Source organism: Hippoglossus hippoglossus, chromosome 22 (assembly GCF_009819705.1).
Source record: "Hippoglossus hippoglossus isolate fHipHip1 chromosome 22, fHipHip1.pri, whole genome shotgun sequence".
Taxonomy (NCBI): domain Eukaryota; kingdom Metazoa; phylum Chordata; class Actinopteri; order Pleuronectiformes; family Pleuronectidae; genus Hippoglossus; species Hippoglossus hippoglossus.
Genome location: NC_047172.1, coordinates 1,567,294 through 1,588,981, shown reverse-complemented (window position 1 = coordinate 1,588,981; position 21,688 = coordinate 1,567,294). Strand labels below are relative to the sequence as shown.

Sequence of the window (21,688 nt, the reverse complement as noted above, 5' to 3'; positions counted from 1 at the left end):
ACCACGAAGATCCTAATTCTGTTCGGAGTGATGGCGCCACGCAGCGATGATCAAAGTCACAAATCTCTCGTCTCGTCCTCGACACTCGTTAACCCACTGATCCAACTCCGTCGAGTCGCCTGTCAACACTCTACAGCTGCGCCTGTGTTGTCAGTAAACGTGCAAAGTGCCAACCGCTCCCGCGGGATGCCCTTAATTGGCCCACTTGCATCATGGGGTATCAAACATGTGACAGCACACAGGTGGGACTGCTGCCGTCTGCTGCGCCTCGCTTGTGCCTCGTCTTTCTCTCTCTCTCTCCCTCTCTCTCTCTCTCTCTCTCTCTCTCTGTCTCTCTCTCTCTCTCTCTCTCTCTCTCCCTCTCTCTCTCTCTCTCTCTCTCTCTCACTCCCTCTCTCTCTCTCTCCTGTCTCTCACCTCTCTCTCTCTCTCTCTCCCCCTCTCTCTCTCTCTCTCTCTCTCTCTCTCCCCCTCTCTCTCCCCCTCTCTCTCTCTCTCTCTCTCCCTCTCTCTCTCTCTCTCTCTCCCTCTCTCTCTCCCTCTCTCTCTCTCTCTCCCTCTCTCTCTCTCTCTCTCTCTCTCTCTCTCTCTCTCGTCTCAATAAATCAGTGAATTTGGTTTTAACTTGAAACAGGACGTTAACGAGCTGCAACAGGAAGTGATGTGTTGGATGTTGAAGGGGTTGATGAGTACGACAGTTTGACAGATGACGTGAGGCTTTTTGTGTTTCGGAATCGTGTGACCGATGATAAACAAGAACTCGTGATTGTTGTCACCCGAGGCTAGCTCTTGGCCCGCCTCCTAAAAAACTTCTAAAACGACTTCTTCGATCATGTGATGTTAGTGTCACAGTGCAGCTCTCGGGTCGTGCAGATGCTTTAGAGAAAGACAGGAATGGAAAATGTTCTCCAAACTCTGCTGAACTTCTTTATGCAGAACAATATATACGACAGTAGTGAAGTTATGAGCCGGGAACAAATATAATTTTGTGGAGAAACAGTTGTGTGTTTGCCGCCTCCTGCTCCTCCTCTGATTTACAAACCCCCGGATCCTGACTCGTGCACTGATGACATATATTTTATGCTCATTTAATAGTTTTGTCATTAATAAGTGAAAATGACGAGTCAGCGTTTGTGTTGGTGCGCGAGCTGCACCACGGATCTCAAACCGCCGAGTCTCTGTGGGAGGAGTTGAGCTGCGTTGAGGCGGCACAACCACAGACTGAGCTCCATCACTTGGGTCCATCCCGCAGCTCGTGCTCTGGCTGCGTTTGCATCTTGAAGGACGAGTGGTCGAGAGCCAAACACGAGAATAAGTTAAGTTGTTCATTTTGGTGATTTATGAATTCAATCTTTAGCTTCGTGAGACTTTCTCTGCATAAAACCAGAGTTTGAGTCATAAACCCCAAAGTAAATTAAAAGCAGAACATCAGCTGAGTAAACTCCACCTTTGAGTTTTAGCATCTCGTCGCTAAACGTGTCTCGGACCGACCTCGTTGGACAGAGAAGAGTCTCCACAGGGATTTAATGACTGTAATCATTCTAATTAAACCGCATGACTAACCCCCAATTATGCCCAATCAGCATTCAGCAGGCGGGCATCCTTGTTCATGTGGAACCGGCGCTCGCGGCCAGCGGCCACACGAAGGCCGATGAGCCTGACAAACGTTTTTCTGGATGCGACGGCTCCGGAGCAAATCATCTCACTGACACAAAAAAAAAAAAAAAGCTGCAGCAGTTAGAGCACAAGCGACAACGGGCGATTCCTGTGTCAGCAGCTCCTAATCCGAGCGGTCGTTACTTCTAGCTCCGCTGCTCGAGGAGCAGAAACGAGCGAATGTCACACGGTGGAGATCAAAACGCTTCTGCCTCATCTGTGCAGGGAAAGAGAGAAGAGATGGGGGTCGAGGTATCGAACCTCCGCAGCGCCGATCAATGCCATTCCTGCACATCTGGACGGAGACATAGCTGCATCCCTCCTTATTGATCCGACAACTAAATAGTCCAGCTCCCATCGGTGCTGTCTCACTCTCACCGGCCTGAAAATAAAGGGAGGAGGTTGAATACACACACACACACACACACACACACACACACACACACACACACACACACACACACACACCCAGGTCAGGCTTCTGTCGTCCTGTCCCAGTTCAAAGGTCAAAGTTGAATAATAATGTGTTGTTGCAGAGGATCGTGTTGAGCGGCGGCGGTGAGGTTTAGAGATCAGAGCTTTAAAAGGATTTCATCCAGACGTGTCTCTGTTGTGTTTGTGTCAGGGGACCAGCAGGAGCCTAAATTACTGTAATGGTCAATAACCAAGGCTCCATTACACTCAGTGGGAAAAGGCTCTTATCAGGGTCACACTAACCCACCACACAAACCATCACCGTCCTCTCAGCGTCGTGAATTCACCTTTAACGTCCCGATAGGTGCAGATTACACATATTTAAACAGACTCTCAAGATGTGGAGATGTTAGTTCTGAGTCCAGTAGTTTATTTGATTCAACAAAACTTTAATAAGGGATAAGAACCATGTGAGCACAATATAAGATTAAATAATAAAGACGTAAAAGATGCTTTATAATCAATTTCTTTGGCGTTTGTCTTTTAGTAGAATTACTCAAAAACTGCTGAACGGATTTCCATGAGATTTTGTGAAGGGATGTGAGAAGAACTTATTAAATTCTGGAGCAGCTGCAGATCAATCGGCCCTGAATCCTGTCCATCACCTCCAGATTCTGCAGATTCACATCTTTTCACCAGGTTACGTGGAGATGTGTTGTGTTGTTTGTGGGTTCTCGTGCTAACAGACCAACAAACAGAAACACAACCTGTAAATGTGATGACTCAGTGGAGGTGACAAACTCATTTCTCGGAGACGTCCTCCTCGGCTCCTCTGGGGACCAGGAGCTGGATCAGGACACAGGAATCATCTAGAATCAGTGAAGCTTCCTCTCATAGAACATGTACGTCACTTGTCTCTGCTCCGTGAGTAAACCCATCAGTGGGACTTCCTGCTCCGCTGCCTCGAGCTTAATGGCAGTGTGGTGTCACCTGGTGGGCGCAGGAACCGCTTGCTGTGGCGTTTAGCGAAGCTTCTTCCGCTGCACTTTCACTGCACACTTTCTTTTTGTTGGGTTCGGTCTTCGTCTTGAGGACAGAGTGGAAGCTTTCAGACGAGACGCCTGAAGACGCCGGTGATCACTTTGTCTCTTTGCCAATCACAACCACGCTGCTGCAGTTTGTGTGTCTGTGCCGATCAACTCCTCGTCCATCCCAGTGTTACAGCTTGATTAGGCTTATTCTGGATCAGTTACTGTGGAGCTTTCTGTTAGTCCCCCCCCCCCCCCCCCCTGTTCATCCTACACGGCAGCAGTCGCTCGTAAAGAGTCAAAGGCCTCGGGAAGCCGGATGTAAACACCTGAGGCACATTAGAGGATCGTCAACAAGAGGAAGCAGAAGTTCTCTCTCTGAAAGATGAATTCTAATTTCACTTTTCATAGATATTTACGACCATTTGATCCCTTGATCAAATGGTCATAAATATAGCAGAAACATGTAATAACTGCTCCGTGATATGATATCGTGAAACCTAACGACCCTTTTCTGTATATTCACGATTGTTATCATGACTATTTTAGCACCACTGTCAAGTTTGACTCCTTTACAGTAACGCTCGTGATCCTCAGAGGAAGAACGGTTTGGATTCTCACCCTCGAGCCAAATTTGCCAACATGTGCAAAAGAAATAAACTATAACGAGCACGTTGCCTTGGAATTCACAAATCAAATTGATGCCACCCTGAGGATTGTCCACATCGATTTTATTTTTCATTTTTCTCAGATTTTAGTTTGACTGCAGGCCGTCTGTGGAGACGTTAGAGACGAGTGTTACATCGAACAAGATGAAGGCTTACACAATAAAGTGCAGACGCCTCGAGGCGAAAACCTTCTGATTTACATGATATCCTTTAGTCCGAGATTTCTGCAAAATGTATTGACGAGCCGCGTCACAGGACTTTGTGTGAGTCACCGTCCTGCCTCGTCTCCTCAGCGACAAACTGAAGGACCGTCGTATTTTAAGATACTGTCCCTGTTCCTGCTTAAATTAGAGTTGAAGACGACGCACAGACACAAACACGCTGATGAATAAAGGACAGAGGAAGTAGAAAGGTCTGTTTTTATGTTTGTCGGTCGGTAACAACACAAACTGCCAACGAACTAATCTTCAGTCTGGAGGAAAAGTTTTTCTGGAGGACGCACAGTGAGTCACCTCGTCACCCACAGTGGGTTATTAATGGCTTCAGTTTCCATATCAACTGGGAGGAGAAAGTGACAGGAAGGAAGGTGCGTCGCAGGGAGGTGAAGGAGGAGAATGGACTGTGCACGTTAAATATACAAACACATGATGTGACGAGATGCACGAGGTAAAGATGTGTGATATTAGGTTCAGATGAGATCATGTGACATGAACATGATAAACGAGGAGGGAAGATGACGCGATTAGAAGCAGAAACAATAAAGATCTCTGAGTGGAGCTCGTACCTCTCGTCCCCTCAGGAAAACACATTTAAATCTTTATTTCCATCTGCACCAGGTTACACAAACTCATAAATATCACTGCGCGTTCATGTGGCGTCGGAATAATCTGCAGAACTAGCTCCTGTCTGGGAAATTCCACGTAAACGCTCAATCCTCAAGTCAGAACCACTGAGAAACTGTTCGTACACAACTCGCTGACGTCATCACTCATAAACCAAACTGACTCGATTTCACTATCGGCTCTAAACAGCAGCTTCTAAAATAAACTTCCATAAACAAGTTTTTATTCAATGCAAACGTTTTGGGGATCAAGCGCTCGACTCCGTCACCTCGGTCAGGGAGCTGGAGGATGAGGAGGGTGAGGAGGAGGAGGAGGGTGAGGAGGATGAGGAGGATGAAGAGGATGAGGAGGATGAAGAGGGTGAGGAGGAGGAGGAGGGTGAGGAGGGTGAAGAGGATGAGGAGGATGAAGAGGGTGAGGAGGAGGAGGAGGGTGAGGAGGGAGAAGAGGATGAGGAGGGTGAGGAGGGAGAGGAGGATGAAGAGGAGGAGGAGGGTGAGGAGGGTGAGGAGGCAGAGCGAGGGTGAGGAGGGTGAAGAGGATGAGGAGGATGAGGAGGATGAGGAGGATGAGGAGGGTGAGGAGGATGAGGAGGATGAAGAGGATGAAGAGGGTGAGGAGGAGGAGGAGGGTGAGGAGGGAGAAGAGGATGAGGAGGGTGAGGAGGGAGAGGAGGATGAGGAGGATGAAGAGGGTGAGGAGGAGGAGGAGGGTGAGGAGGGTGAGGAGGCAGAGCGAGGGTGAGGAGGGTGAAGAGGATGAGGAGGATGAGGAGGATGAGGAGGGTGAGGAGGGTGAGGAGGATGAGGAGGGTGAGGAGGATGAGGAGGGTGAGGAGGGTGAGGAAGATGAGGAGGGAGAGGAGGGTGAGGAGGATGAGGAGGATGAGGAGGATGAGGAGGGAGAGGAGGGAGAGGAGGGTGAGGAGGGAGAGGAGGATGAGGAGGATGAGGGTGAGGAGGATGAGGAGGGTGAGGAGGGTGAGGAGGATGAGGAGGGTGAGGAGGCAGAGCGAGGATGAGGAGGATGAGGAGGGTGAGGAGGGAGAGGAGGGTGAGGAGGGTGAGGAGGATGAGGGTGAGGAGGATGAGGAGGGTGAGGAGGGAGAGGAGGATGAGGAGGATGAGGAGGATGAGGGTGAGGAGGATGAGGAGGGTGAGGAGGGTGAGGAGGGTGAGGAGGATGAGGAGGGTGAGGAGGCAGAGCGAGGGTGAGGAGGATGAGGAGGGTGAGGAGGGTGAGGAGGATGAGGGTGAGGAGGGAGAGGAGGGTGAGGAGGGAGAGGAGGATGAGGAGGATGAGGGTGAGGAGGATGAGGAGGGTGAGGAGGATGAGGAGGGTGAGGAGGCAGAGCGAGGGTGAGGAGGATGAGGAGGGTGAGGAGGCAGAGCGAGGGTGAGGAGGGTGAGGAGGGTGAGGAGGCAGAGCGAGGATGAGGAGGATGAGGAGGGTGAGGAGGGTGAGGAGGCAGAGCGAGGATGAGGAGGGTGAGGAGGGTGAGGAGGGTGAGGAGGCAGAGCGAGGGTGAGGAGGGTGAGGAGGGTGAGGAGGCAGAGCGAGGATGAGGAGGGTGAGGAGGGAGAGGAGGATGAGGAGGGTGAGGAGGATGAGGAGGGTGAGGAGGGTGAGGAGGGTGAGGAGGATGAGGAGGGTGAGGAGGGAGAGGAGGATGAGGAGGATGAGGAGGGTGAGGAGGGAGAGGAGGGAGAGGAGGATGAGGAGGGTGAGGAGGGAGAGGAGCATGAGGAGGATGAGGAGGGTGAGGAGGGAGAGGAGGGTGAGGAGGGAGAGGAGGGTGAGGAGGGTGAGGAGGGTGAGGAGGATGAGGAGGGTGAGGAGGGTGAGGAGGGAGAGGAGGGTGAGGAGGGAGAGGAGGGTGAGGAGGATGAGGAGGGAGAGGAGGGTGAGGAGGGTGAGGAGGGAGAGGAGGGTGAGGAGGGTGAGGAGGGAGAGGAGGGTGAGGAGGATGAGGAGGATGAGGAGGGTGAGGAGGGTGAGGGTGCATTAAGTCGTTAAATATTTATACGCGCTGTCTTGAAACGGACAAAATGGATGTTTAGAGTCCTCGTGGATTTCAGAGCTCCTCTCGCTCCTTCCTACTTTCCCAGAATCCTCCCCGAACACACATCGGCTGCGTCTACAGAGATCGATTCACACGACAGAGATGCAGCATGAGGAGGAAATATAAATAAGTGAGAAGAAAACGATCAAAGACCATTTACATGGAACGAGCCGATGGCCCAGATGGAAAGAATCCAATCTAAAAATATCTCTGCTTCAATCAGCGTAAAATCACAAACTGGTGCATCTGAAATAACTGATTTGATTTTGTCCTTCAGACAAACTGGTGAAATGTAATTTGCCTCAACAGCAGGTCGAGTGAGACCAGGACTCAGACAACATCACGATCTCCTTCAAATGTGGAGGAAACAAATTCCACTGAAGCAGATGTGATGCGTCACGTTGACTCAGCAGGTTTTCAGATAAACTGAATGAAGCCTGATTCAAACCGGCAGGAAATGACAGTTTTCACGTTCCTGCTGCAAACCAGACTCAGACGTTGTGTTTGTGAAAGTGTGGGAGTGAGTTGTGACTCTTCACGTTTCAACATCTGTGATCCTCACACACTCTGAAACGTGCAGGAGCGACACAGTGTCTCATCGACCGTGATGCACAAACTGTGGAGGACACGAGGGACGACTCAGTTTGTCACAGCAACGAGAGAAATGTTGTTTCTCAAGAGGCTGAAAGACTAAAGACTGAAAACAACTGGAGAGTTTGGGAAAAACCACGTCTGAAAAAAGGTTCCTCAGAGCAGAAGAGGAGTTCTGGGTCTGGATCAAACTGAACCATGGTTCTGTTGGTTTGCAGTGAAAACACTTTGTAGAAGAAGAAGAAGAAGAAGAAGAAGAAGAAGAAGAAGCTGCAGTCTTCACCTCCGATGATATGTTTGAACCAAGGGGACGTTCATTTGGTGCATTTGAACTACTGTGGAGTACTGTAGTACTGTGGAGTACTGTAGTACTGTGGATGCCCGACCAATGAAAACTCTTTGCATTATTTTGGTCACTTGGTTGAATCCCGTTTGTCCTTGAGTCACTTTCCACCCGAACCCGAACATGTTTTATTCACAGGGATTCGTGAGGGATTTCCTTCTCTCTGCAGAAGCTGAGTCTCTGGAAGGTTCAAACCTGCAAAACACACAAATACAATAAAGACAAATAAATGAGCTCAATAAACCTCGAGATTAAATGTGAAAGCAACAGGAGGATTCACACACGTCATCATTCGTAAACAGGAGGACTCACACGTGTTCAAACTTTTGTGTTAAAAGCTTTTATTGGGTTTCACTTTGTGTCAAACGATCACAACAACTCTTTGTGGATCTCATTAACATTAAAGAGAAACATGTCTTTATGATTTCTACGTCCTCAAAAGCTTTGACGGGAGGAAACTTCCCCGGAGGCGTCGGGGACGTGGATTCAACTCCTGGCTGCGTCTTTTGTTTTTCTATCCAGATTCACAAAACGGCAAAAGATTAGCCCGAAGCAATATGGGATTAACAGGCTTATATTAATATACATACATACAACATTCATTACTGCACAGGGATTAAAGAGAGGAGGAAAATCCAGACTGAGAGAGAGAGGAGGGATGAGGGAGGAGGAGGAGAGAGGAAGGAGGAGAAGAGAGGAAGGAGAAACATGGAGGACAGATGACACAGCAAAAGGAGAGGAAACAAGGAGAGGAGGGGTAGAAAATAGGAGAAATAAGAGCAGAGATAAGAGAGGGGAGAAGAAGAGGAGAATAAAGAGAGAGAGAGAGAGAGGGACACGAAGGAAAACAGGGGGGAGAAGAAGGAGTAAAAATGGAGAGGAAACGAAAAGGACACAGAAGAAGAGGAAATGATGGGGGAAAAGGAGAGGAGACAAGGGAATCTGAGGAGAGGAGGGAAGGAAACAAGGACAGGAAAGGTACAAGAGATGTGAGAAAATGAAAAAAGAGGAGGAGGAGGAGAGAGAGAGAGAGAGAGAGAGAGAGAGAGGGAGACAGAGAGAGAGAGGGAGGGAGAGAGAGAGAGAGAGAGAGAGAGAGAGAGGGAGAGAGAGAGAGAGAGAGAGAGAGAGAGGGAGGGAGAGAGAGAGAGAGAGAGAGAGACAGAGAGAGAGAGAGAGAGAGGGAGAGAGAGAGGGAGAGAGAGGGAGGGAGAGAGAGAGAGAGAGAGAGAGAGAGAGAGAGAGAGAGAGAGAGGGGGAGATAGAGAGTACGAGAGATAGAGAGCTAGAGAGAGAGAGAGAGAGAGAGAGAGAGAGAGAGAGAGACAGAGAGAGAGAGAGAGAGAGAGAGAGGGAGAGAGAGACAGAGAGAGAGAGAGAGAGAGAGAGAGAGACAGAGGGAGAGAGAGAGAGAGGGAGAGAGAGACAGAGAGAGAGAGAGAGAGAGAGAGAGAGGGAGAGAGAGAGAGAGAGAGAGAGAGAGACAGAGGGAGAGACAGAGGGAGAGGGAGGGAGGGAGAGAGAGAGAGAGAGAGAGAGAGAGAGAGAGAGAGAGAGAGAGCATGACTCAGACTGACAAAAAAAAAACTTTGATGATTTAATGTCACCATTTGAACTTCAGTCATAATAATGAACATAAACAACAACAATAATTAATATTTTTTATTTCTATAACCTTTTCCGATTTACAAAACAAAAGAAAAAAGAAAAATAAGTAATAACAAAATAAAAGAGAGATAAGTAGATGGACAGAGATGAAGTTAGAGAGACAGAATAAAAATACTTAATTGATCCCACACACACACACACACACACACACACACACACACACACACACACACACACACACACACACACACACACACACACACACACACCTCTATGAAGTGCAGCTCTGTGCTGACCTCTAGCGACAGACTGAGGTACTGCTCTCTCTCTTCATGTATTTTCACCTCCTGAAACAGAATCAGGTTGGATCCGGTTCAGCAGAAAGAAAACAACATTCACGTCACTTTCATTTGACATGAACTTTCCTCTGTGAGGATAAAGTTTCTCCATCACGTGAACACGACGCTCTGTTCCTTCATTTACCTGAACAGGTGCTTCCGTGTTTGACTGAACCTCCTGCTCTGATTGGTCAGACAGTGACGCCGGAAGTTGGCTGATGAGGGGGCTGCAGCACCTCTTACTGGTAAGAGGATGTAACTGCAAGGAAATAATAATAATAATAATAATAATAATAATAAACGTTTTCTCTTTAAAATGTCTAAAACAACGTCTTCACCTTCTGGTTGTTCAGTTCACATGGTCCCAGATGTTCCCAGAAATTAAAGATAAGAGTTTTTAAATCACATGATGCGTTTAAGGCCCACAGACACGGATCCACCATCATCAGACCAGTCATGGTGCGTTCACTGACCTCTGCTCTGTTCATGAGAACTTCTTTTTCTTCTTCTTGGATTTTAAAGACATCTCCACCTTGCAGAGACGTTCAGCTTCTACTTCATCTGTTTCCTCTCGTGACTCCTCTGAATGTTTCTTTCTCTCAGGAAACACGTTACTGTGGTTTTGTCCACTTGTTGGTTTCAGGCGCTGAACATTTACAAATGAAAAAGATGTTTTCTCTGAATTCTCCCACAAACAGAATAAGACCAGTCAGGACTTTCTGAAGTTCTTCTTCATCTTCATCTCTTCTCTTTTATGAGACACTCATATGTCTCATAAACACAGACCTGCATTAATTATAATATAAGAAAAAAATATATATATAAAGCTGATGATATTTATTCCTTTATTACCCGAATCTTAAACTAAACTCTTCACCTCACAATTTAATGTTTCACATTATGTCGACTTGATTTCTGTCCCTATAATGTGACTGAGCAGATTTAAGTCCCCACAACATGAGTAATACCTCAAACACACACACAGGTTTGTGCAGCGTTCCTAATTAGGACTTCCCTTTGACTTACTTATAAACCTTAAACAGTTAATGAATAACCCTTACCTTAACTAACGACCCTTCATATCTGACCTTCAACCTTAACCAGGACGTCAGAAGTGATAGTTTTCTCTGGTTAGGAAGCAGGAAAAGGTCATGAAGAGGTCACACAAACAAGAAGTTCTGTCACTGAAAATAAACCACAGCAGCAAGAAAATGTGCAAGAAAATATGATTTTCTTATTGTGTTCAGTGAAAACTGCTTTTAAAAAATTACATTTGATCCTTGTTATAGATCTGCGTCGTCAGTAGGAGCCAATGAGGTTGAAGCTGAGTCACAGAGAGAAGTTAAAGTGTCGAGAGTCTCAGACTCAGACCTTCACATCATCGTTCTGTGAAGACTTCTGGAGGAACATCTGCTCAAAGCTACCTCCTGCTGTATTTTAAATTGTATTACATTTTAAAACAGCTCAGAAAATATTAAAGCTATAACTCACATTCTTGCCTCTTTAGTTGATTGATTTCAAATTTAGGAACCCAACAATAAACTTCTAAATGTTTTTAATCTACATAAAATCTGTTTATGTTCACAGATGAGAAAGTGTCAGGTGGAATTCTCTCACACAAACACACACACACTCACACACAGACACACACAGATACACACACACAGACACACACTGTGAACCCAGTAAATAAAGCGATTCAGCGTCTGGGCTTTATCACAAAACAGGTTTAATTTAATATCTCTTTATTTTTTAAAATAATTAAACATTTGTATTTCTCCAACCCTTTTTTATCTTTTTTTTTTTTTTCAGTTTTTAAATCATATTATTTCTGGGCCGTTCTAAAGCACACATTAATTCTGCCAGGGAGGAGGGGGGGGTGGAGGTTCACCGTCACATCCCCCGACAACGTGTTCCGCTCCGCGCCTCCCCTCCCTCCCCCCCCGGTCTGACCTCTGACCCCCGGCCTACCTGCCGTCACCCTCACCCCTAAACCCCCCCCCCCCCCCCCCACCCTTCCCAAAATAAAAAAAATATATCCAATGGTCAAAAGAAACTTCAGCAAAAAATATCCAAAATGAGATAAAAACCAAGAGGGAGGAGCGAGAGACGGAAAAGAAAGTAAAAGAGAGAGGGGGGGGGGGGCACTATCATAAATACCAGGAAGTCTTCTTCCATAATACCTCTTTATATACTGGATACTCCTCTCCACAGTTTCCTAAGCAAAAACAAAGGCTAAATTACTACAAGATACAAGATTATCAGTGTACTGCATTCAATAATGTACAGGGTCGTCTTTTTTTGTCACTGTTGTTGTAATACTGTGAAGTCGACGCAGCGGCGCCCCCCCGGTGAGGCGGGACACTCGTCTTCTTCACGCCAGGAGGAAGATTTTTTGGCGCTCCTCTGAAGACTCTTTTCTTTTTCGTGTTTGTTTCTGAAGTCCCCGTGACGGGCCGGAGTACCAGTGCCAGACTGATACCAGGGACACGTGGTGGTTTGGTGGGTCAGGAGGGAGAGGTCAGAGAGAGGTCAGAGAGAGAGAGAGAGAGAGAGAGATCAGAGAGAGAGAGAGAGAGAGAGAGAGAGAGAGAGAGGTCAGAGAGGTCAGAGAGAGAGAGAGAGAGCGAGAAAAAGAATCACGTGATGTAAAGTGAGTCCCAGGAGGAGGAAGAAGAGGAGGAGGAGGAGGAAGAGTGCGTTTACATGGAAACAGATCTGTGTTTCTTCATTCGTCCTCAGGTCATCGAATCGGATAAAGTCTGTGAGAGCGAGAGCAGAGACTCGACCACGAAAAGTAAAAACACGTGACGGGCGACAGGAAGTGAGCTCGTTCAGGTCACAGCAGCATCAGGACACAACTCTTTCACAATAGAAAGATACGGTCAAAACATCCGATGACGTTTAGAGCCCGTGTGTCGTCTGTGCGTTCGCAGGTTAACGACAGGTTGGACATGAACGTATAAAGTGTCAGTGATGGGAAACTAAAAAAAAAAAACACATTGTAGACATTTTTAATGAATTGATTTTTCATTCATTATGATCCAAGACTCCATTTCCCATCATGCTCGGCGTGAAGCAGAGGGGAAGTAGGACGTTGCCTGAAGAATCAAACTTTTCCTTTTCCTTTATTTCGTGGTTTATATTGAACATGTTCATGCTGCAGCAGCTTCCTGTTTGTACGGTGACATTTAATGTAGAGACAAACATCCTCTGGATTATTTTATAACCTGGAGAAAACATTGCAACACGATGATTAATGAGCAAAATCTGCCAACGAGCGTTTTTTCTGTCCTTCTTGATGACCAGTTTCTCTTAGTTTGTTGATTTCAATAGTTTCTGGAGGTAAAACAAGAGAAAAGAAAAAGTCTAAAAAAAAGTAAAATTTGCTGTTTCCTCCCGAGTTAATATATTTAATTCTAAGAGAATTATTTTGTGTAATTTGACGAGACGTCGCTCAAGGAGATAATTTCTTTAAATCTTTCTTGGACTCCATGAACTTTGAAAGAACACACATGTAAACGCACTCACACGTGATCTTAAAACGTGTCGTTGTACTGAGAAGGTTTTTAAATGTGGTTTTGTGGTTTTGTTTCCTGTTTTGAACAGGAGGAGGGGGGGGGGGGGGGGGGGGGGGTCCTTAAGGAACCTTTGGAGGGGGGGGGGGGGGACAACAATCCATCCGGACGCCCCGAGTTTGGACAGAAATGACAGATGCACCGATGAACACAGAAATGGAGGCGACGGGAGGAAACGCAAAGAGGAGAACCAGGAAAATAAAAGTCAGATACGTGACTGCAGTGACAAAGAAGAAGGGATGAAACTTTTAAAATCTTCTTTTTTTCTCGTTTTTCGTTTCCACAAGTTCATTTCACGTCCTACAGTCCAAAACTTTTTTTTTTCTTCTTGTCGTTTGAATCCCCTCCCACACAAGTCATTTTCTCATTTTCTATTTTTTTCCTCCTTTTTTTATTATTATTGTTTTGTTTTTCTGTTTTGCAATAATATCAGTTTTAAGGGAAAAAAAGAAAAAAAGAATTATTTACAGTGCTGTTGAAATAATGAGAACAGACGTGATGAATCTACTGTAAAGTAAGTCGCATAAACACAGGAGCAAAAAAAACAGAAGAAAAATAAACACAAGTAAGAAACCAGCGGGCGCTCCGAGTCCATCCAGAGACGATGGCCTTTATCGGGGGGGTTCGGAGGTCTGGGCAGACATGGCTGATGTGGAGGGAAGGGCGGGGGGGGGGACCGGGGTCAAGATGGAGGGGAGGGGGAGTCAGAGTGGGAGGGGGGAGGTGGGGAAGAGAGTCGGGGGTGGGGGGGGAGCGCGGCGCTGTCTTCGTTAAGTTGGGATGATCCCGTCGCTCCTAAGGCCGCGCTTCAGCTCCAAGTCCTCCAGCTTCTTCCACAGCTCCTCCCGCTCCTTCTCCTTCTTCTTCTCACTGGAAAACAGCAGCAGAGCGAGAGGTTGAAACCAAACCTGCTTCAACAGCGGGATCCCACCGTCCTGCAGGGCTGGATTCTAACCTTACACAACACACACATTCAGACCGGTCTGCGGCAAACCACACTAATATGAGGTCACGTGACCTTTGACCAATGAAATCTAATCAGTTCATCTTCGAGTCCAAGTGACGCCGTGAAGAAATCCCCTCAAGGCAGAGTTCAGATACCACAGCGACTTTCGTCTTTAACCAAATTCTAACCAGTTCGACTTTAAAACCATCAACTGATCGTTTGCAACAAATTTGAAGATGTTCTTTAGATATCGTGTTGAAGAATGAGACGGAGGTAGAACCTACCAGGAATAAAAACGTGGGCGACCACAGACATAAATACAGATATGATGGATTTTTAATCTTTTATTTGTGAGAACGATCCAGTCGAGTTTTGGGAACTCGCAGAAACTTGTGAGATCAGACGTGATGAAAAATAAACCAACGTGGAGGCGGAGCGACAACAGGAAACATTCAACAAGCACTCGAACTCATTTCTTAACGTCTCTTGACTCCTTGTTGTCATTCTGCTCCTGGAACTTTTCATATTACTCATAATGAAGAGGAGGACGTGAACAGCTTCTTACCGCTGGCGGTCCGACTTGTAAGTGGCTGTGAGTTCATCAAATAAAGTACTGTTCATCTCCATGAAGGCCTTCAGGACGTTGTACACCAGCGCTACGATCGCCCTGAGGAGGGAGGGGAGAGAGAGACGTCACGCTTCACATCATCACGAGACACATCTTTATTTACTGAGTTCACACATTTCAGACTGACGCTCAAAACCGTTTTTATATTCACAGACATTTTTGTGTTTTCAGCTTTAAACGCCCTGAGCAGCTTCTGACTCCGGGGATCAGGATTTCTGTCCCGATGCAGAAACCTCAGGACAGTGGGACGGACAATGGGACATAAAGAAGCTGCTGCAGAAGCTAAATGTAACACAACTCATTGTGAGAACATAAAACCAGGGAAGAAATCATTCAAACCAAAGAACACTAGGAGCTGGGGTCCATCACACAAAGCTGGCACGCTTCTTTAAAGTTACTCACGGGTTCCAGTGCTCTTTGGAGATCCTGTAGAGGCTGGCGAACATGATGGGCAGGATGACGCTGGAGTTCTCCTCGATCAGACTCATGATGTACTCGTTGTTCCAGTAGTACAGAGCTCGCTCTGCCACCTGCGAAGACACAGACAAGCAAACTCAGATGAGCGTCCAGGCAGGAGTTAACGAGCTGGAACACCCGGAATCACGTCCTCGCGGTTTCATGTCACTGATCCTGAACCTGCCGATCATCACTGACCTGGAAATGTGGGCTGGAGACACATCTGGAGATCTGTTTGAAGAGCGGCTCCTGGATCTTGACAAACTGTGTTGGTTCGATGACGTCCAGGATCTCCTCCAGTTCCCCTAGAAACATCACCTGAGCGCAGGAGCAACGTGTCAACACGCATGTCAACACACACAGAAACACACACTTCTTTACACAGGGTTTACACGTGAACAAAAGACGGCCTCACCTCTTTTTGACTGCAGGTTTTCGGCCAGAACTTCAGTAAGCCTCTGATGACCTGAGGACGAAGACAGAATTCATTTTTAAATCAGTGCTTATGATTTGGACGTAAAGTTTAAACTGAGCTTTAAACAGATGTGTTTTGGTCAAATTGCCGTTTCCATGGTCTAAAAAGAACCTTCACCCTCAAACCACAGCGATGTGAAGTTCTTCAAACCAGCACAATAATCACACTGAGGATGTGTTTGCTTTGTCTTAAACTAAATATTTAGCTGTAACATAGTTTTAACTGTGTGACACAAAGAGGGAAAAGCAAAGCAGCTTCTTTCAAACATGGAGGATTCAGAGAGAGATGATACTCACTGGTTCTGTTAATGTTGGGTCTTTCTCTAGGAACTGTACAATGCAATACGCCAACTGCAGAGAGGAGGAGGAGGAGGAGGAGGAGGAGGAGGAGGAGGAGGGTTAATGTCACTGTGACAGCAGCTCGGTCACTTTTCATTCATAATCCAAACATTCATTTGAATGCAGGGGGGGGGGGAGACTTTTATTTTCAAAGTGTAATGACCTGTTGTAAATATTCAGAAATCTGAAGTGGTGTGGCTCTGGATCCAGCAGAGGGCGCTCACTATAAGTCTGAAGTGGAGGAAACTTCTCACTGAATCTGAATCCAGCCTCAAATCCACTTCTACAGTCTGAACTCGTTTAAATCTCTGATCTCCTGAAGTAACTTGCACCATAATCAAGCAATGATAATAAAGTTTGTAAATAACAAGTCAAAGATTCAGGGCTGATCTGGGACCAGTTCAATTAACGTTAAAGAATCTCAGCTGAATGATGTTGACAACACGTGGCTGCAACGTGAAAATGAGCTGAACAGCAAACGATCCTAAACTCTGATTATTGATTAATATCAATCGTTCTAACACTGAAATAAAAACTGGAGCAAACTGACTTTTCACCTGATTTTGGATCCAAATAGATAAAAGCTCAGTGGTCAGATATAATCAAACTGATGATCTGAACGATGTGACCAGCTGATGGTTCCTGCAGAGAAGAGTCTCAAACAGTCGACTGCAGGTCACAGAGACCAGAGAGATTCATCCGTTTCCCTGTCGACGTTAATTATCTCCAGCTGATTCAATCTGATGTCGTCCATCAGGAAACAAGAAGCTGTTAAAGTTCCTGCACGTTCTCAACACTTCGTCGATTGGGTTATTTACACCTGTGCAGAACGGTTCCCTCAGCGTTTGGTGTTCTGAGTTTTAAACGTCATCTGATTCAGAAACACTTTCTATCAGAAGGGTTTCAGGACGTGAGGTGGATCTGCACGAGGAAGAGGTCACGGTAGATGAATGGTTCATGACGGTCACCCACAAAACTGTGGTTTATCTTATTTTAGACTGGTGGAAAACCTTTGTGCCACAACGTGACTCCGTGACGTGGTCCAGGAGCCTGGATCCCTGCTGTCGACAGCCACACTGGCAGTTCCACGAGAAAAGATTCTGAGGTGGAACCAGGACTTCTGACCACTTTCTCAGAGAATCAGACACATTACGGGACTAATATCAATGAGTGCGTCTAATCTGGAGGGGTTGGTTGACTTTAAAAGGGGAGGGGCCTGTTGACAGAGATACGTGCTTTACCGTTTTCAAAGTCTAACTTCAGTTTTCAATGCGTGACGTTAAAATCTGAAGGTTTAAAGTTTTAATTAACAGATAAAGACGACTAGTGACTCAGCACAAGTGACTCTGGAGATGTAGAGTCTACACGTGTCAATACAATTAAATAGAGAAGAACTTTTCAAACCTAAACATCAAGATATTAGACAAATAGTTAGGATAAAGTTTACACACACACACACACACACATTACCTGTGCGTGGAAGAGGGACAGACTCCTGACAGTGTGGAGGGGGATCAACACTTTGACCAGAAACTGTTTATGTTCTGCTTTCAGTGGCAGAGCGAAACCATTGATTATACTGGAGGAGAGAGAGAGAGGCAGGAGAAGGAGAGGAGGAGAGGAGGAGAGGAGGAGGAGAGGAGGAGGAGGAGGAGAGACAGAAAGAGAGAGAAAATACATAAATCAAACATTAACACATGAAAGCGTTTCATTGTGTTGGAGCGGAGGATCAATGAGCAGTGGATGAATAGAATCTGTTTATATGGGCGGTGGAGCCTGGAGGAGAAATAAAGAGATGTGACTGATGATCTGACCCGAAGCCTGAAAACGTGATGAAGCTTTAAAAGCTCCTGCACTGGTTTGTTTACAAGAACTTCTGTTTCATCAGATTATTCCATTTCTTACACAGTTACTTTTCTACCTGGATTTTATTTCCTTGTTATTCTCAATTTCATTTCTTTCTAAATTAGTCTTTTTGTGTTTTCTTGCTTCGTAACTTTCTGTTGAAATGTACTTTACAAATAAACCCGATATGCATTGTGATTTAAGCTTTTATGATTTTCCAATTTGCTCCGATTAGCAAACTTTATCCCTGCAACTCAACTTCTTTGAGTACTTTATTCTGTGTTTTGGTTTTATTTTTAGTCAGTGAGCTGAGAGATGTTTCCTCAGGAGCGTCGACGCTTCACAACTTCAGACCCTGAGTCTCTTTATCCTCTCGTCTGGTTATTCTTCATTCTCCTCTGGCCTGAGATCACATTTCTGACACGTGACCCCCTGAAACAAAGCCGTGTTCTCGTGACCCCTCGTCACAGGTTGAGATCTGTTCTGAACAGAGGAGTGGAAAAGGGATTCTTCTCTTTCAGGCTGTTTTATCATTTTAAGAGACCAGAGGAAGTGAAATCATCCTGTGACTCACAAGGAAAAAAAAAGTCTGGTTTGGATCATGTTTGACCAAAAGCTGTGAATTATATTAAAATTAAAGGAATGAAACCTATTAAGTTTAAGACTAAACCTGTTGAGTTTCTACTGTATAGTTTGCTTTTATATATTCTCAAGATTAAAAGAATTATGTTAAATACTCAGGAACAGAAACCGATGATGCAGATTTATTTTCTTCAAAATCCAAACTACGAATACAATCAGTAAGAAAATGGCCCTCGGCCCCGTCTGCACGTCAAACGACCCCGTGCAGCTCCTGATGAAGTGTCTGTGTAAATCACAGCTCTTTTTATTACTGGATTAACCCGAGCGTGGAGCAGAGGGATTAATTCAGGTCTTATCTACATGTCAAACTCTGCTCCTGAGTCAACCTGAACCTCTCATCTCTACTCTGTGAAGGTCCTGTTGTTGTGGAGTCAAATTACTCAGCTCGGGTTTCCTCGCTTCTTATCAATCTTCATCGCACTCAAGTCTTTATCTCCATAAAACAGCCAGATTAAATACAAGATAGAAAAACATCATATATCAAATGAAAACAGGCAGATACCAAGGTTCAGTTCTGCTGCTGCTCTCAGGTCTAACAACGACAAGCTTCAGCTAACAGAGCAGAGTTTAAATGTGTGTGTGTGTGTGTGTGTGTGTGTGTGTGTGTGTGTGTGTGTGTGTGTGTGTGCGTGTGTGTGTGTGTGTGTGTCTCGGAGGCCTCCACATACCTCCCCAGGATCTCCAGCAACTCAGCCACCCCGTTGAAGTGCTCCGTCTCATAAACAAAACTGCAGAGCGGCCGGAGAACAGAGGAGACAAAAGACAGAAGACAAGAAAAAGGTTAAACAACTAAAACAAATGAGCAAAGTTGGCAAAACCCAGAGGTCGTGTTCACAAACGTTCTGGGAAACCTCCTCACTTGAGAAGTAAAGACTTCTTACAAGGATTTAGGAAACTTAGACGTTGACGCTGCCCATTACACTTTATTTAAAAAAAGGTTTGATTGATTGATCACAATGAAAATAAATAGAAATATCTTGTTGAGGCTGGAGATGTACTTGCTGTTAAAGTCACGTACACACGTCACGGCTGCCTCGTGTGTCCTGCTCCCGTTATGTACGGCCTCAGAAATCACATCCACAAGATGCAGTACACACATGTACTGTGGCAGCAGCGGGGGGGCCATGCTTTGTATTTATAGAATCCCAATGTGGACGTTCTACATGTTCAGAGTTCTGTGTAACATGCATAGTACACAGCAAGTATATCTGCATCCTAATAACGGGCATTTAATGGACAAAGGCCCAATCATAGCTTTTAATCTCTATTAAGACATGTTGTAATTATGAATATCTCTTCTATGATGAACTGTAAACCAGACTTTGAAAGTCAGCCACAAAAACACCGACCTGTTCACACACAAACTAGATTCTTAACTCACAGGGGAGTGAACCCCACGGACTGAAAACTGCCAAGAAAGTGACCTTAAAGAACTTCATAAACCAGTTCCTCCTCTGCTTAAGAAACTGTTAAGCTTCTTTAAAGGACGCTGAACAGTTTCCACCGCCGCAGATCTCTTAAGGGCTGAGACGTTTTGTTAATAACTTTTATCTTCACCAGGATCTCGCCTCAACTGTGAAGGAGAATTCTTAGAAAACGTCTCAATTCTGAGAATTTTCTTTATATTTGGTCACGAGGAGCAGGAGGCTGCTGATGATCTTTAAATAATCAGAGGAAAGTCCCCAAAAAAGACTTATGCATTACATAAGCTGGGAACCAAAACTAATGTACTCACCGTAGAAAAATATTATTGATCTGTTTTCGTATAAAAGCCCTCAGCCCCAGGAATTTGCCGTAGATTCTATGCAAGACTGTCTTCAGGTAGTCTCTCTCCCGAGGATCCTCGCTGTCAAACAACTCCAAGAGCTGGAGGGACGGAAGAGACACAGACAGAGAGGATCACATGTCTCGTTTCGTCCAAAATCTAAAGACATTCACTTTACCATCATGTGTGACAAAGGAACTGCATCAAATCCTCGTATTTGAGAGACTAGAAAAAGCAAATATCGGAGGATTTGCTGAAGAAAAATAACTCGGAGTATTACATTTTTTAGAAATAAAAAGTAGCTCATGTTAAACTAACAGGAGATCATAACCCCTTATGACCTTTAACCTGCGGACTGACGGAGCAACTCACCTGTAGGACAAACTTCTGGTCTATGTACTTTTTGGCAATGCTGGGCTGGAATTCCTGACTCTCCAAGAACCGGATGAAGAACTCGTATACCAACTGGAGAGAGATGAAGAAGAAGAGAGGGTGGGTGGGGAACGGAAAGAGGACGGAAAGAAAAAGTTGTTTATGTTAAAACAATAATGAAACGTCCTCCTCGTCTTTCACTGCCCACCTTCTTCGATCAACAAAAATCCAAACACTGACGGGTTCCTCTTAAAAAACGACAGCCGTCAAACTAACCCTGAAACACCGGGACTGGACTGGAGTCAAAGGAGAGGTAACGGCAGGTCAAAGGTCACGAAAGGTACTGAGGAGGGTGGAAGCAGGTAAAGAAAAGAACATCAGGACTGGCCTGAATGTGGGCGATGAGGGACTTTGATGATTGGGGAAAATCAGAAACATTTCTTATGACTTTGGAAAAGTTGTGCGAATGGGACAACGAAAAGAAAAAAAAAAAAAAAAAGAGGTTTTACCAGGAAGCTTCTCCTTGAGATTTGCATCTCATTTCTAAAGGAGTCCTGGGCAGCAGGCACACAGAGAAGGAGGGGGGGAGATGAGAGTCTCGAGACCTGGACCCCAAAACCGGACTATAACAGAGTATTAACAAAACCCAGGAGCCAAATACAACCAGCAGGTCAGTGGCACCGACGGTTATTGTGTTTGTTGTGTATTGTATTTAGAAAAAGATCCTAATTCTCATTGTTTCTCGGAGTGACACACTCTCAGTGAATCTTTGGGCAGTTCTTTTCTACGAGGGGCAACTCGGGGTTCAGTATCTTGCCCAAGGACACTTCAGCATGCAGATTGGGGAAGACTGGGATCGAACCAACCAAAGATGTGAGAGAAAGCAGCAACACGCTCATGCCTAGCTTAGCATTAAACACAATGGTAAACGGTTAGTCTGGTCTAAATGAGCCTCGTTAATTCACGTGCCGAGTCCCATTTGTTTCATACATCCACAAACGGAACATGTCAAAACAACAACAACAACAACATGTGCAGTTACAGAGTAAAACTGTTTCAATGAGACGTCTCACAACTGAGGCTGCAACACTTT

At 45.6% G+C, this 21,688-nt stretch overlaps 1 protein-coding gene and 1 long non-coding RNA gene across 2 annotated transcripts in view; one reads left to right on the top strand and one right to left on the bottom strand.

Moving 5' to 3' along the window:
* Window positions 1–11,224: 11,224 nt before the first annotated feature.
* LOC117756761 lies at window positions 11,225–12,535 on the top strand. The gene is made up of 2 exons (XR_004612845.1): window positions 11,225–12,081; window positions 12,166–12,535. It is a non-coding gene; the product is annotated as an uncharacterized LOC117756761 (long non-coding RNA).
* Window positions 12,536–13,010: 475 nt separating this feature from the next.
* The window catches only part of ppp2r5eb (protein phosphatase 2, regulatory subunit B', epsilon), a 36,819-nt gene continuing 28,141 nt past the window's right edge, over window positions 13,011–21,688 (bottom strand). Inside the window, exons 5-15 of the mRNA XM_034577482.1 lie at window positions 20,596–20,688; window positions 20,194–20,324; window positions 19,127–19,186; window positions 17,442–17,550; window positions 15,930–15,983; window positions 15,574–15,624; window positions 15,357–15,476; window positions 15,105–15,232; window positions 14,640–14,741; window positions 13,822–13,998; window positions 13,011–13,790 (exon numbers count right to left, since the gene is read on the bottom strand). Coding sequence (XP_034433373.1) covers window positions 13,899–13,998; window positions 14,640–14,741; window positions 15,105–15,232; window positions 15,357–15,476; window positions 15,574–15,624; window positions 15,930–15,983; window positions 17,442–17,550; window positions 19,127–19,186; window positions 20,194–20,324; window positions 20,596–20,688 — 948 coding nt within the window. The 3' untranslated portion in view covers window positions 13,011–13,790; window positions 13,822–13,898. The remainder of the gene's footprint in view (window positions 13,791–13,821; window positions 13,999–14,639; window positions 14,742–15,104; window positions 15,233–15,356; window positions 15,477–15,573; window positions 15,625–15,929; window positions 15,984–17,441; window positions 17,551–19,126; window positions 19,187–20,193; window positions 20,325–20,595; window positions 20,689–21,688) is intronic.